This window comes from Astatotilapia calliptera, chromosome 4, assembly GCF_964374335.1.
Source record: "Astatotilapia calliptera chromosome 4, fAstCal68.1, whole genome shotgun sequence".
Classification (NCBI taxonomy): domain Eukaryota; kingdom Metazoa; phylum Chordata; class Actinopteri; order Cichliformes; family Cichlidae; genus Astatotilapia; species Astatotilapia calliptera.
The window spans coordinates 27437549-27453181 of NC_137425.1; the positions used below are offsets into that span (position 1 = coordinate 27437549).

At 41.1% G+C, this 15633-nt stretch overlaps 1 protein-coding gene across 1 annotated transcript; it reads right to left on the reverse strand.

Moving 5' to 3' along the window:
* Positions 1-4212: 4212 nt before the first annotated feature.
* On the reverse strand, positions 4213-12949 carry ldlra (low density lipoprotein receptor a). Its single transcript, XM_026165781.2, has 18 exons — positions 12689-12949; positions 10151-10276; positions 9924-10046; positions 9460-9840; positions 9235-9357; positions 9033-9155; positions 8809-8928; positions 8479-8604; positions 7431-7602; positions 7120-7347; positions 6917-7035; positions 6663-6802; positions 6391-6532; positions 6006-6149; positions 5518-5862; positions 5335-5415; positions 5089-5246; positions 4213-4946 (listed from the first exon to the last, which is right to left on the reverse strand). Exons 1-18 carry the CDS (start codon positions 12744-12746, stop codon positions 4890-4892), a joined length of 2766 nt encoding a protein of 921 aa, XP_026021566.2. The 5' UTR covers positions 12747-12949; the 3' UTR covers positions 4213-4889.
* Positions 12950-15633: the final 2684 nt, after the last annotated feature.

The following is a 15633-nucleotide window of genomic DNA, read 5'->3' on the forward strand; positions in this document are numbered from 1 at the left end:
GGCTGAACTGACAGGTAAAGCTTCTAAATATGAAGCTAACAGCAATATCTTACATTAAATATTTTAGCTAGACAAAAAAGGGTAATTTATATAGTTAATGAAGTTTTATATCTCCCCAATTCTTAGTATACAAATACTAACAGAAAATAGTCATTATAACTAAAGCTTAGACAAATGATTGGTTGTAAAGTGCAGACATTATCTTGTATGATTTACTTCAAATACACATTTGAGCTAGCTGTGTTTTATGACTCTTTTCTGTTTCTTGCTTGTTTCTATTCCTATTCCACAATGTTTTAGAGGCAAATATTGTACTTCATTACACTCATCTGAAAGCTTTAGCTATCAGTTACTTTTACAAATGAAGGAATTTGAACACAAAACATTATGAAAGAATAAATGAGGTTTTGTTATAACAAATTTTGTTATAAGTATAGCTCAAACAAATAGTAAATAAACAAATCAGGAAAAAGACTGACTAAATAGACTTTCAGCTATTTGCATACTGTTTGAGGATATGTGATATTTTTGCTATTTTCAGAAAAAGAGCTTCACCCAAACCAACAATTAAAATAGCACTCATACAGTGATGCATGGACTGGACTGGTTCTTATACTCTACCTGAGCACTGAGTACTTTATACAACTTGCCTCATTGCTTTTTTAGAAGTAATTCTAATTTATTTAAAAAGTATACAGCGGTTATAAGAGATCCTGTTTTCATGTCTGATAAAATACCCACAAATCATTCAAAAAAAGGAAATAAATTTAAGTTTTAGGCATCGACAGCACTCCTAACACAAAATGTTTTTTAAAAACTTTAAAGTCGATGCACTTCTTATTATTGTTAACAATGCTGATAAATTTGCTGTCTGGTGAACAGTGTGTGCCTTTCAAATATGGGTTGTGTGTCTCCAAAAAACACGATCTGAGCAAAGGTCAGTGTTTGGTCCAGGAACTGTCTGCCCAGCTGACGGAGTTTGTTTACTCAGTATCAGGTGAGCAGTAATGTCATATCCCAACCCACTCAGGGACAACATCCCTTAAGCATTCGGTGTTTTTATAGGAACCATCGGTCAAATTTGTCATATGAATAATATTTAACCCTAATTAATGGAGTTATGTAAAAGTAGCCATCCTGTTTATGCAACCACAGAGCCTAAATATCAAATTAAATATTAAAAAACATGAAACATAACGAGTCACACGGCAGAAAGGCGCTTGAACTTATACATGTTCATCTGTGGAAGAAACTAAAAGAATCACAGTGGTTAAATTAATGATTAATGATCAGAAGGTATTTAGATAAAACCTTTATTTAGAAAACAGAACAAACCGTATTGTTTCCCAACAGCACGGAGTCTGGGACGATGTGTGCCCGATGTCAGCTCAGGAAATTGGCCCACACTGGATGAAATAATGATGCAATATGTTCATAATAACGCACACTACGGCACTTCCCCTGAGGAACATCTGACAGTCTGCTTGTTTTCGCATCCCTGTGTGGCTCTGTGTTTACCCACGTGTCTTTAGCATCTTCTGGCTCCTGTTATCAGCTCTGCACTTCGCTGCTACTCAGCCTTGAACCTTGCACATGTCTGCTGATGGATTTGACCGCTCGTGGACAGAGCTGTACCCGGTCACTGTTGTTGTGACTTAGTCCCACAGCTGATTTAGAATACTTAGAAGCATACCTCCCTACATCTGCTCACTCTTCTACAAATACAGATAAGCTCGCTAATTAATTAAATCACTTCAATTCACTATAGTACTAAGTTTAACGATGCGAACGTTACACAGATTAAGTATTTCTTAATCATTTAACATCATAAAGTTTCTCTTACAAAATACTTTATAGCTCTTATACCGGTTTTATTATCTACCGATTTAATTTGACACAAATAAACAAAAGATTGTGAAGTTGTTTTTTTCCTACTTGTGGGCGTGTTGGAGAATTTCGGAGAATAGTGGGGTGTCGCTTTTGGCTTTGACGCGGACTTTCTACGAAATGGGTCTTGTTTTCAACTGACCTATATAGCAGCCTCAGCACAGCAAAAAAAACAAAAAACAAAAAACAAAAAAAAAAAAAAACACCCATGTTTTCAGCCGGATTCGCTTATAAAAACAATACGACCACGATGACAACACTGAGAATGTGAAGCACACAGTCGTGGTAAAAAAGAAAACACATTCTCTTTTAATTCTCAGATTTTACCTATGGAGCAAAATAAAAATGTCTCCTACCATTTCTTAAGATTAGGAAAATACAACCTCAGGTGAATATCAACGCGTGCCGTCCTGCACTGTGTCAGTATTTCATTCACCCAAAATGTGTCAACAGTTATGTAGACTCCATGATTCAGTAGCTTCTAGATCGACTTTTAACAGCATTAACTTGTAGTAGTCATTTGTTGTGTCTCACATTGTTATGAAGAAATTTGCTTCTTTGCAACGTTGCTTCAGTTCATTCAGGTTTGCAGGGATTTATTTATACACAGCTCTCTTAATATCCCTCCACAGCATTCCAGCTGCGGCAGTTCAACAACATCTGTAATTTTGTTAATACAGAGATAACTGATTTCATAATAAATATAAGCATTTATTTCTGTACAGTAAATGTTTAAAGGATGAAACAATATTAACAACAAGGGTTAGGAGCAAATATGTACATTTTTATGAACATTGTATTTACAGCCTTAGTTCGCACCGTCACTCAGTGTATGGCTCTATTTCCACCCATGACTATTTTTCAGCTTGAAATCCAGATAACAGACATTAACCCACACGATATTATAGTCTTTAGCATAACCACACTTGCAGGTACAGTGCTTAACACATTAGATCACCTGTGATAAAACAACCCAGCTCCCACAAATATTTTAGAAATCTGTCAATCTAAACATTAATATTGTTATTTATCAGGCAAATAACACATTGAATTTATGTTTTTATATGCAAAAAGGATTTTTCCAATTACAAATACTGATAATTTAGAGCAGCTGTAGCATTAAAACCTTCCATTCAATCGTGCTCTTTTAAAGTTGTTAAGCACTGTAACACTGCCTAACACCATCTCACATGCTGTAAATATGCATATATACAAATCCACTCAGTAGCACCAACATAAACATGTGAACAAAATCTGTAGAAAAAAAAGAAACTCAACAATACAAATATATGATAATAAACCACAAAGGAAATCTGTCTGGACACGTGGCATTCTTTTGTCAGCGATGCTGGTATAAGGCAGCCGGTCCTGAGGGAGCACTTAAATACACATGTGACTTGGTACAGAGCACTATACACTCCGCTTTTGGTCACATGTGTCTGAATCAATGCTTTTCAGCCTTTCAGGAATGTACTACACCCCATGAGGGATCTACATGCAAAAAAAAAAATTAAAGATGCCTCTCTAGCACAGACATTGGACAGCTGAAAAGGCACACTGAGGCACAAACTCGTAGTGTCCTGAGATTCTTTTCTAGGTAAATGGAAGCGGTACCATTAGGTTGTTTTGGACTATATTTCTGCACAACACTAAGGCAGATTGTATGACGTATGATGACTTATCAGTCTGACATATTGAGGTCACTCTAGGGTCACAATGGCGCATGTAACTCCCAGTGTTGCCCCCATAATATTACATGTGTCAAGAGGTAGAGCAGGTCATCTAGAAATTGTAAAGTTGGTAGTTCCATTATTGGCTGCTCCGCCTGCATCCTAAATATCCTTGAGCAAGACCAAGTTGCTCTCTGATGCATGTATGAATGTTAGATAGCGCTTCTGCATAGAAGCAGTGCTCGTATGAATGGGTGAATGAGGCATGTTTAGCATTTACATTCGCCTGCTGCATACTCAACTCTAAAGGAAAAACTATAATCTGTTACTATCTGCAGTTTAGATTAGCTTAGCATAAGATAGCAAACCATTCCCTGGTTTTGCACAGAAGTAGCAATCACCTTGCTAATTTTACTACATAACACCTGTAAGGTGCTGACACGTCACTTTTCAGTGTTGTTTTTATACGAACTTAAGAAAAAAGCTCTAGAGATGATTTTCCTGTTTGACAAAGCTAGGCTAGCTGCTTTCGCCTGATTCCAATCATTATGGTAAACAAAGTTAGCAACTCAGGAGGCGAAAGCTAAACATTTGGTTACAGAAAATAGACTATTTCCTGAAACTGTTGTTTATCGGGGCGATCGTGGCTCAAGAGTTGGGAGTTCGCCTTGTAATCGGAAGGTTGCCGGTTCGAGCCCCGGCTTGGATAGTCTCGGTCGTTGTGTCCTTGGGCAAGACACTTCACCCGTTCCCTACTGGTGGTGGTCAGAGGGCCCGGTGGCGCCAGTGTCCGGCAGCCTCGCCTCTGTCAGTGCGCCCCAGGGTGGCTGTGGCTACAATGTAGCTTGCCATCACCAGTGTGTGAATGTGTGTGTGAATGGGTGGATGACTGGATATGTAAAGCGCTTTGGGGTCCTTAGGGACTAGTAAAGCGCTATATAAATACAGGCCATTTACCATTTTAAATGATAAGTAGTGCAAGATGTAATATTATCAAAAGCAGGCAAGTGGCTTGAAAGATGACACAGTTACACTGCCAGCAAAGCAGTTATAATAACAACTAAAAATGATCAACATCAAGGACTTCTCAATCTGATGATCGGGTATGTTTTGGTGAGTAATGAAGAAAAAAATGTACGCCTTGATAAGAAAAAAAAATTAACTGGTATTTTCACAGTAGAACGTCTATGTATCTTTGAGGATATAGTGGTTTAAGGTTGTCACATACAGGCTTTGATCACCATATCTTTGTGCTGCGTGAGGTAACAATGCTAAACGATGAAGAAGGTAGCTTATCATTAAGGCACCTCCTTCCACTCTGCTCATCATTTTTCAGTTCTCTGCAAAGACTGGATTGTCTGCCTCTTCATGCAAACTCACAACTTGTCTCTGTGAGGAATGCAAAGAAAAAATAAAGTTAGAAATAAAGATGCAAAATGGATACTGCAACAAAACAAGGTTTAACAGCATTTTTTTACATTTAGATTAATATTAATATTTATATTGTAGAATTACCACCTTTTAGACTTACTTTTGGGTATGAGTAACCATCAAGCCTCCTCCAAATGTGCACCTGCTCCTCAGTGGTTTTTTGATAAACGGGGTTGTCAAAGTGAATTGTGTTGGTGTTCTTCAGCCTGTAGTTCCTCCAGAGCAGAACGCCACCAACAGCCACCAGAGCGATGATCGCTATTTGATGGAAACGGATGCCGAGGCTAGTTACACATGATGTCAGTACTGGGTTTTCAGTGAATGAGCAAAAGCTTAAAGAGCTTACCAAGAGGTAGTATAACGTAAAGTGCTATTGGGGTGGTAGACACAGTCTCGGTTAGCACTTCAGCAAATTCAGGTCGGATATCTAATGCAAAGGTAAGCACAATATTTTAAGTTAGTGATACATAGAGCTGAACCTGTTATCTGAAATCTGCAAAACAACTCTCTTGGCACTTTGGCAACTCACTTGGAGAGGTGACTGGAGCTTGAGTGGTGGTCTGGGAGACTTTAGGATTTCCTGGCTGCGGTAAAGGCATCCTTTGTTGTGGTGTGGTGGACCTGAATGGAGGACTGGTAAGCCGTAGCACTGGTCTGGCGACAGTGCTGGGAGTTAAGCCCGGCACTGTAGTAGTTGTGTGAAACTTAGGCTTCACTATGGTCCTGGGTGTAGTCCTGAGTATGGTCCTCGGTGTGGTCCTGGGTGTAGTCCTGAGTATTGTTCTCGGTGTGGTGCTGGGTGATACTGGTAGCAGATAAGGAGGACTTGTGGCTGGAACTTGAGGCAGCCCAGTAGCTTCAGGTGTTGGCACAGCTGGTAAAAAGAAACAGGAGGCAGGGAGTCAGGTAAAGGCTGCTTGATCGACTTAAATATTGTACTTATATTATTATATATTATGCACATATAACATTGTAGCAACTATTTTATCGTGATTCGTATTACTATTGCTAGCATACCTGGTACACATGTCCTCATATCCCTGGCTAGCGTCATGTTATCTGGACAGACACAGGTATATTTGGGGGGATGTCTTCCTATTTGAGGAGCTGCCAGGCACAGGAATTCACAACCACCATTGAACACCTGACACCAGTCTCTTCCTGCAATGGGAAAAAAAAAGAACAGTGGAATCTTTGGAATGTACGCTTTGGATGATAGCTTCCACTCTCATGTCTGTATGCTAAACAAAAGTGAATGAGCTGGGCTAAGCACCCAATTAATAGATGCAAATCTCACTGTTTAGCTGACAATATTTCTAATATCAATATAGAAAAAGCAAGCCCCGACTTAACTTCATCTTATCTTTAAAAAATAAGTCTTTTAGTACTGTAACTCTCTTACCAGCAGGTTGTTTGAGGTTATGGAACAGAATAATGTCTTCTGGTGACGATAGGTGCTCCGCCAGCGGCACAATGTCCTCACCAGTCAGTCTGTTGGCGCTGAGGATGGCACTGTTACTCACATCTGTCCAGAACACTTTTTCCTGCAAACACAGAAACAGTTAAGATTGAATATTTGAGATATGATAAACACTACAGTTTACATGTGCAGCGAGTTGTTTATGAGATGTACTGGTCATGCGTCTCTGGGTTTATCAGCTGGTAAATTGGTACCTCAAATACAGCAAGCCCCAGTGGGTGAGCGAGTTTGTGTTCATCAATGATGAGGGTGCGTCGACCACCGCCCTGAACATCGATACTGGAGAGGGTGTGCAGCTTAGAGTCCACCCAGTATAGCCGCTGGTTTAGCAAGTCTGGGGAGGAAGTGGGTTGGGGAAAGTTAGACTAGAGTGAACACTGGTGTTAACGTTTACATGAATAAATAATCAAAAACTTGAAACTGAAGAGACATGAGTGCTTGAGTTTACCGAGTGTGATGCCATTAGGCCACACGATGTTGTCAGTGACCAGTGCGGTGCGGTCTCCTCCATTAAGACCTGCCTTCTCAATCTTAGCTGGATTCCCCCAGTCGGTCCAGTAAACAAAACTGGAATGTGAAAAAAATAGTTCTGTTACGTACGCGTAACAAACAATATAGGCATCACTGCTATTACCAGTGCTATTAGCTTACTTGCTTTGGGGGTCTACCACAATAGCGCGGGGTTTCGATAAGTCCTGGTGGAAGAGGGTTTTACGTCGGCTACCGTCAGCAGTTACAACTGAGACCGTGCCACGAACGCTGTCGGTCCAATAGAGGTTACCATGGACCCAGTCCAAGGCAATTCCCTCAGGAGCATCGATGTCATTACCGATCACGATGTGGTGTTGAGTGGAGTCTTCAGCCGAGTTCATTGGAGTTCTGGGTAGAAAGTAAAAACAAGTGTCAAATAAGAGTATCATGAACAAAAAGAATATTTTCGCTCCGGTTTCATTCCTGCTCACCTGTAGATTTTCTTCTGGGATATGTCTGACCAGTAGATCTCTTTGGTGGCTATGTTCATGTCGAGCGCCACGACGTTCTTTAGGCGAGGGATTACTCTCGTGTATTCACTTTTGTCCAGAGTCATCTTTCTGACCTCATGATGGTTAGTGAAGAAAAGGTAGGCTATTGTTCCTACAAGGACAGAATGAGGTATATTTTATTTTGCAGTTTCCTATTTAAGTAAAAGTGAAATTAAATGATACTAATTAGTGCTGTCAGCGTTAATCTCGTTAAAATGACATTAACGCCATAACTACATTAACGCGGCAAATCTCTGTTAGCGAGTTAGCGCGGATCACCCTGTGCGTGGGGCTGGACAGCGCTAACGAGCTAACCGTGCTAACAGAGAACTGCCGCGTTAACGCGGTTATAGCGTTAACGTCATTTTAACGAGATTAATGCTGACAGCACTAATACGAATACAATATGTATCCTAGCTTTGGAAGATAAGTGGTGGCGTTCTAGGAATATAATTAATACAATTTTGCCACTTAAACAGCATTCATGCGAAAGAGAGCAAGAGAGCTAATAAGCTTGCTAGCTTTAACTGATAAACTGAATTTGATTACTTCTGGCTCAAAAAAAGAAAAAAAAAAGGCTGCTAATGAGCATAAATTAAAGGCTTCGTGCTAATCCACAGACCAGTTAGTGATGTCATGGTATCTTTTTACATCTTTTATATACAGTCTGCACCTTCTACTTGTGACACTGTGTGAAATATAAACTCTGTTTTCTTATAGAAAAAGTGCCAAAAATCTAATTTTATTTCTATTCTAACACAATCTTATTTATATCTATGGACATTCAACAAAACAAATACCAAATGCATAATTATCTTTATATAAATAAATCTAATTTTATGCTTAAAAAGGACTTTAATGATCCTTAACCCCCACCCCCCCGAAGTGTAACAGCGAAACGGTTTAGTCATCAAGTTTAAACATTTAATGATTACACAACAACACAAGAGAACAGCATGGGCAGAACACAGAGAGCTCGAATACTTACCAATGGCCTTGCAGTGTTTAGTTGCTTGGTCAACTTGGTAACCCTCCTCACACTCACATTTGTAGCTGCCCATCTGATTGATGCAGATTTGACTGCAGGTGTCTGGGTTGGCACACTCGTCGATATCTGAGTCGAATGAAAAGAGAAATGTCTTTAAAATTCAATAAACCAGGAGTCCGAGCATGTCGAGTCACTGTGTACACATGGAATTACGAGATCCTTCTTTATCTAAAAGCGCAGCCAGTAAAAGGGTCAAAAGTAAATAGATTATTAGCACCGTTTGTTAATCTGGTTGAAGTTCACATTTTTTACTGTAATAGTGTGGCCTACCTTCACAGCGCCTTGTGTCAACTAGGCTGTATCCAGGGGGACATAAGCACTCATAACCGATCTTCAGGTCTTTGCAAATATGAGAGCACCCGCCGTTGTTGTACAGGCACTCATTGGAGTCTGAAGGAAGAAGACGAAGGATCTTTTTCATTGGAATTCATAAAGTATAGTAAATCTTATTAAAAGCAGAAATAATCAGACAGTTATTTATGAGGGGTACTCACCACATTCCCTAAGAGGTTCATCTGACCAATCCCTGCAGTCACGTTTCCTATCGCACACCTTCTCCATACTAATGCACTCTCCGCTGCGGCATTTAAACAGGGTTGGGCCCTCACAGTGGGTCGCTGTGTATGGACATAAAAGACAAGTTCAGCAAAAATAGATTAGAGATTCACACGGCTGTCCAAAAGGTGGGACTCATACCATTCACACAGCCAATCTCATCGCTCATGTCCCTGCAGTCATATTGATGGTTGCACTGCAGGCTCCCATGGATGCAAGTACCATCGCTGCATTCAAACTCGTCAGGAGAACAGGTGGCATGAGCTAGGGGGATGAAAAGGACAAGAGATTGTAAGAAATAGCAGCGCTAATGAATTCATAAAAAGGGACAAAGAGATAGTTTTTTAAAAAAAAATTCATAATTACAGCAGTTAGCTTCATCTGATTGATCAAGGCAGTCAGCCTGTCCATCACACTTCCAGCTAACATGGATGCACTCTCCACTGCCACAAAGCCACTCCATCGAGGAGCAGTGATGAATGCTCACGAGGTCAGGAGTCTTTGTCCCGCAGGTTTCGGGCCACTCATCCGAGCCGTCGGTGCAGTCGCGGTCCCCGTCGCAGGCCCACAGGTGTGGAAGGCAAACTGTGTTGTTGCACTGGAAGGAAGCGGAACTGCAGGTGACGGGCGGGCAGGATTCCTCGTCGCTGCCGTCCTCGCAGTCCAGGTCGTCATCACACACAAAGGAGGACGACACGCACTGGCCGCTCTTGCAGCGGAACTCGGACCCCGTGCACTGCTTGGCCGCTGACAGGTCGATCAGAACAAGGAAGCAACATTAGCGAACGTAGGAAGCTGGGTAATGCATGGGGCTCTGAACTCGGACTTACCACAATTCACCTCATCAGCTCCATTCTCACAGTCCGCTTTACCATCGCAGTGCCACGTGCTCGGGATGCACTGGTTAAGACGCCCTGCACAGCTGAACTCTGTTGGTTTGCATGTTTTGACCGCTGGAAGTGGCACAACAAAGAAAATCTTAACTGAGGTCTTGGATTGCGGGATTGTGGAAGCACCAAAGAAAGTCCATTCACAGATCAGGTCACGGAGTACTCACCACAGGTACCAGGAAGTTCATCTGTGCCATCTCCGCAGTCATCAGAGCCATCGCACACCCACCTCAGTGTGATACATCTCCCATTCCCACACTGGAACTGGTTGGTTCCACATGTTATCAGTGCATCTGTGAAAGACGGACATAAAAAAAAAAAGTTCAAAAAAATTGTTTTAGCAATTGTTTATGAAGCTGCTACACCTCACACACCATTTTTTACTGGGAGCTCTAAACTCCACACTCCACGCCACACGATCCATCACACAACCATTAGCAAAATTAGCATGTTAGGTAATTAGCAGCAACACCAAATACAGTTTAGGCTAGACCTCATGCTGAGGATAGGTGTGTAAAATGTAATATCATTCAAACACAATAAATAGAAAGAAAATCCAATAGCAGTTGAAGGTTATACAGGTGGACGAACCCAGTGACAGACTAACACAGAGCCACATCAACAGCGTGGCTAAAAGTATTTCTGTTGTTGGAGTAGAAATATCAGGTAATCCCGAGAGATTTGGTGTCAGCTCACTAGTGCGTCAGTGTTATTTAGAGAAAAGATAAATGGCTAATCTAGTTACAGCATGTATGTGAGTAGGGCAGGGTGCCTTTATCAGGGATATGCTGATGTAGTCAGTTCATAATCGCAGTTGGAAGCTTCAGGCATTTATGGTTCCTGGTAGAAAAAGAACTGAAGGCACAAACTCTTCTTCCAAAACCTCATCTTTAATGGAAGCACTAAAGCTTCTGAGCTAGAAGAACCAATCAGAGTGCATATGAATGTTAACAGAAATTCACAAGAGCTGGTAGTTTAGGCCTTTCCTACTTCTAGCCTCTGAAACTTTGAAATAACCAGATTTATATAAGAAACCAACAGTCTGCGTCTCACTACGGATTCCAAAATGTATATTTTCATATGTGTGTCCCCCATAAGAGCAGCTCAATGAAAGCTAATCATAAATTATGTATGCTTACATACACATCTCATGCATAGTAAATCATAATGGACTCTTCGGAGAGGTCAAACAGCTGGTGTTTACGCGGTCATCAAATAAGGTGACGGCTTTCCTTGAGTTTATTCTTGTTGTAGTATTTTTATGACTCCAGATTTGCAAACATCTACACCAGGGAGAGATTAGCTATTCATTTTTATGACACAATATTTATGGCAATGGCAATACTGCCATCGCTATAAAGATAATGATTTATTTCATACTGACAGGCTTCTGAGGATTTCCTTGCAGGTAATAAAACTGTTCTTCTCTCTGAATGTTAAGGCTGCTCAGTGGACTTTTGCTATTTCTGCATCAGCTCTCATTCCCTGAATCCAGTGAAATGTTGGTCAGACCCGCTGGTTATTTACTTAATGGGCTTAAAGTTCAGACCTTGAAAGACAAAGTGGACTGAATGACTGGGTTATTGATTGAGGGCAAATCAACAATATGTGCCCATATGCCTGTTTTTTGTTTTTTGGGAGGGGGGAGGTTGCCAGTCTCTGACATCCGATGTATGTCAGTCACTGACCCTGATGTTAAATAAGATGCCCCTTAGTGCTCAGACTTAAACTTATATTAACACACCTTTAAAAATGAATAAGATCTAACGTCTCTGCATCACAGAGACAGAAATGCAGGTAATGCAGGTCGTCTGTCGAAATTTGAAACTTTTAAGCACAAGGCTTCTTTGTGACTGTTGAGGAAATGCGGAAGGGCGACAACCAGTTCCGACATGTTCCTGTCACACTACTTTCTCGAACTAGTATGTTGGGAACAGGTGTGACTGTGTGGCTTTCAAAGCTGTGAGAAATTCAGCCTGAAGATGACTGTGGTTTGGGATGATCTGGAGAGAATCCAGTCAGTTTCACGGTATCTGGCATTCCACCCTCCTGCAAACAGGGAGGATATTGTAGGGAGTTTATGTGCACCTGTAATTCATCCAAATCTGAATCAGAACAGCCCGGGGTGTTTGCACGTTTGGGGTTTTGCGCAAAAGGCGCTCCTTCTGAATCACTATGAATGACAGCGACTTTCAAAACCGGCTCTTCAGAAACCCCACCTGACACTTTTTTTTTAAACACACACACACACACACACACACACACACACACACACACACACACACACACACACACACACACTTCAAACCTGATTGGCTGCAGAAGCTGCTGCGCTGAGCGCCAGTAAATGAAGGCACCAAAAATGCAGCTTCATTCAAAAACACACCGGCAAGGAAAGTCAAGGAGAACAATTATATTTAAAATTAAAGGCTGCACAGACACTAATGACGGAAAATATGAACAATGATGATATATGAACGATTTAAAATTTTGATTTTTAAGTGATAAAACAGAAGCCCCTTCAACCATCACCCCACCCTCCTCAAGTCTTTACATTTAAAGAAAGCGCAAGCGGTAAGATTTGATCCACATATCTTCACTGAACGGCATCAAGCTGGAGCACCACAGCGCACACGCACACACTCTGTAAAAGTAGTCCGGACTGCATAAATTCACAAAGTTTGGATGCAAATCTCAGAACTTACTTGTCTGAAAGACGAAGTTGATGAGAAACAGCAGGGAGGCGCAACACAGCAATCTCATGCTTGGCAGCTGCTCTGGAAGATGCTCCACTGAAAGCCTACACTGATGAGTTTCCAGCCTGTCAGTAACACTGGGGATAGTGGGAATGCTGGGGCACTTGGAACAGTAGTTGCGGTCTGCTTGTTACAGAGATGCTCCTGCTGGAAGTTCTTGATGATGGAGCTCCGCAGACTATAGCTTGTGACAACATCAGAGCCCCTTTCAATGTGGTCCAGGAGCCTGTGGGTGGGATCCGGGGGAGTGGGGAGGGGGCGGGGCCTGGAGTGGTGTGATTTCTGAGGCGCACAACCTCAACAATTGTGAGGCGGAGCTCCGTGCAGATGGGTTTCTACTATGAGTTAACCCTTTCAGTGTTTACGCACACCGGTTTCTTTCCTTGAAGGCAAATTTGGCAATCATGATGGCAGCGGGGAGTGTTTAAAGCTCCTCTCTGTGAGAGAGAAATTTATTTATTTATTTATTACAGAATAGAGTCATATCCTCCGGAGAACCAGCATATTCATTAATATCCTCTGTAATGGACATGTGTTTTTAGTGTAACGTCTTTTGACCTATTTCAGATAGCCTACTAAGTCCTGATGTACTAAACAGAGGACACCCTGGCCTTCCCATTGATTTCTCATGTATTAGTGTGGCCTCCAAAGAGGCAGGAAATCAAACAGTTCAATGGGAAAATTATTTTTTTCACCTGTTGTCAGGAGGATATTGTTAATTTTACTGCCAAATGAAAAAGGTAAATAACTCAGAGCAGCTGTCTAACCACTGGTTTAATGCCAGGACAGGATGGATAATTATGTGTGTGACTGTCTGAAAGTTGGATTCACATTTAATTCCAGCTGTCAAATCCTGAAAATCAAAATCAATCCTTATCTTTTCTTAAAATATTCAGCTTATTTCTAAAATATTTTCCTCAAAGTTGATTCCCCCCTCACAAATAATTTTTCATTATAAAAATGTAAATCTGACAACCAAAATTTAAAATTTCAGCTACACAAAATATCAGATGTTTCTATAATAGTGGTAATAATGGGTGTCAATAAATCTAATGGGGAAAAAAAAGTATTTTCATCATTTTAACATTTATATTGTCTAATAAATCTGTACAAAAAAAAAAAAAAAGAAAAGTCAGAGAGACACACAAAGAACACCAGCATGTGTAGTCACAGCTAAAAGATCCACAAGAGGAATTCTGAAAACGAAAAACTAGACAGTCTGCGTCACAGTCACTACATGTGGAAGTGTACAATCAAGTTTGTTGGTGGACATGTAATATAGAGTATGTGTAGCATGAACAGTGTCCATTTAAAGCCTGGGGGAAACCGTGTGCGACACTGTGGGAACAAACTGGTATTAATCTCAGTTTGTGAGTCACAAGAACAGGATCTTTCAGGACCTCTCACACACACACGCTAATGGTGGAAAATGGAAAATTATGACAATAACATAAAACCACGTAGTGTCGTAGTTTATTAAGCACAAGCGTCCTGTACTAAACATTTTCTGCCCAGTCCTTCAGACTGAGCCTGCACACCTTTAACCCTGCATTTAATTGCATTGTTTTCAGACCTTTGTTAACTTCCTTGGATGAGCGGCTACAAACAGCAGTTACCCCCATCCTCTGCTTGTGTCACACCCTCTCGCTGAAACTATGTCAGTAAGTTATGCTAACTGGCATTTTTTTCTTTCTCTTTTTTTACTAGCAAAAACACACATGGCCTTTCGCCAGCACAGATTTGCCTTCTTTTTCTTTCGTTATGCATAATCCCAACCTCCCGACCTTCTGTCAACAATTTCTGGTTCTTCTTGTCTCCACAACCCTTTTCTCAATCGTCGTTTCTCCCTAAAAACTAACCAAATTTTCATCTCCAACCCCCCTTTTTTACTTTTACTTTCCTTAAATCTGGTTCTTCCAGATGAAGCAAGTTTTCGGCTTCACCTTTGCTCTGACACCACAGTGGGACAATAGAGAAGTCACAGCTTTTAGCTGTATTAACTATTTCAGAAACAGTTTTGTGTGTTCAGCTACACCAGTGGAACTGCTGCCAGAGCGAGGACACATTACTGGAATTTTTTTAAAATGTTGTTATGGCTGGGTGTGGCTCCATGGATCAGTAGTGCACAATAACTACTTTCTTGGCAGAAGATACATTTCTCCTGAAAATAAGATAAGTAACTACAAGCTAAAATATCCTGTAGTACAGGAAGTACAGGAAGTGAGTGATACAAATACATCTCAACAGACAATATTTACAGGGGAACTGCAAAAAGGAAATAGCAACCACAAAAGAGAGTACATAAGTGTGTGAAACCTTCAGTCTTGCTAGCGGCCAGCCGGGAGCAACTTTTTTACACCTGACCAGCTGCTCTTAATGCAAATATCGAATTAGCCAATCACAAGGCAGCAGCTCAATGCATTTAGGCATGCAGACATGGTCAAGATGTTTTGCATCAAACTGAGGATCAGAAAGGGAAAGACAGGGGATTTAGGTGGATTTGAATGTGACACAGTTGTTGGTGCCAGATGGGCTGGTATGAATATTTCAGAAACTACTGAGATGACCACATGACCATCTATGGGGTTTATAGAGGATGGTCTGAAAAAGACAAAACATTCAGCGAGCAGCAGCTCGCTGGGAGAAAAAGCCAAAAGTCAGAGGAAAATATCCAGACGGGTGAAAGTAATTACAGTCGTTACAAGCAAGATGTGCAGAAGAGCATCTTTGAATGAACAACATGCTGAACCATGAAGCAGATGGGCCACAGCAACAGAAGACCACACCCGGTGCCACTCATGTCAGCTAGGAGCACTCAAAGCTGAGTACAATTTATCTTATGAGTGGAAAGTCACCATCATGTCAACTGGCGGTTTTCTCAGTCAGATCAACTC

Bases quoted from the DNA above. Each gene is read 5' to 3' on its own strand.
- ldlra (XM_026165781.2), bottom strand. From the start codon at position 12,746: ATGAGATTGCTGTGTTGCGCCTCCCTGCTGTTTCTCATCAACTTCGTC. The intron at 6,803-6,916 runs GTAAACTCAAGC...CTTCCTCCCCAG, and splicing joins GCCTAATGGCATCACACTCG to ACTTGCTAAACCAGCGGCTA. The intron at 4,947-5,088 runs GTAAGTCTAAAA...CATTCCTCACAG, and splicing joins ATGGTTACTCATACCCAAAA to AGACAAGTTGTGAGTTTGCA.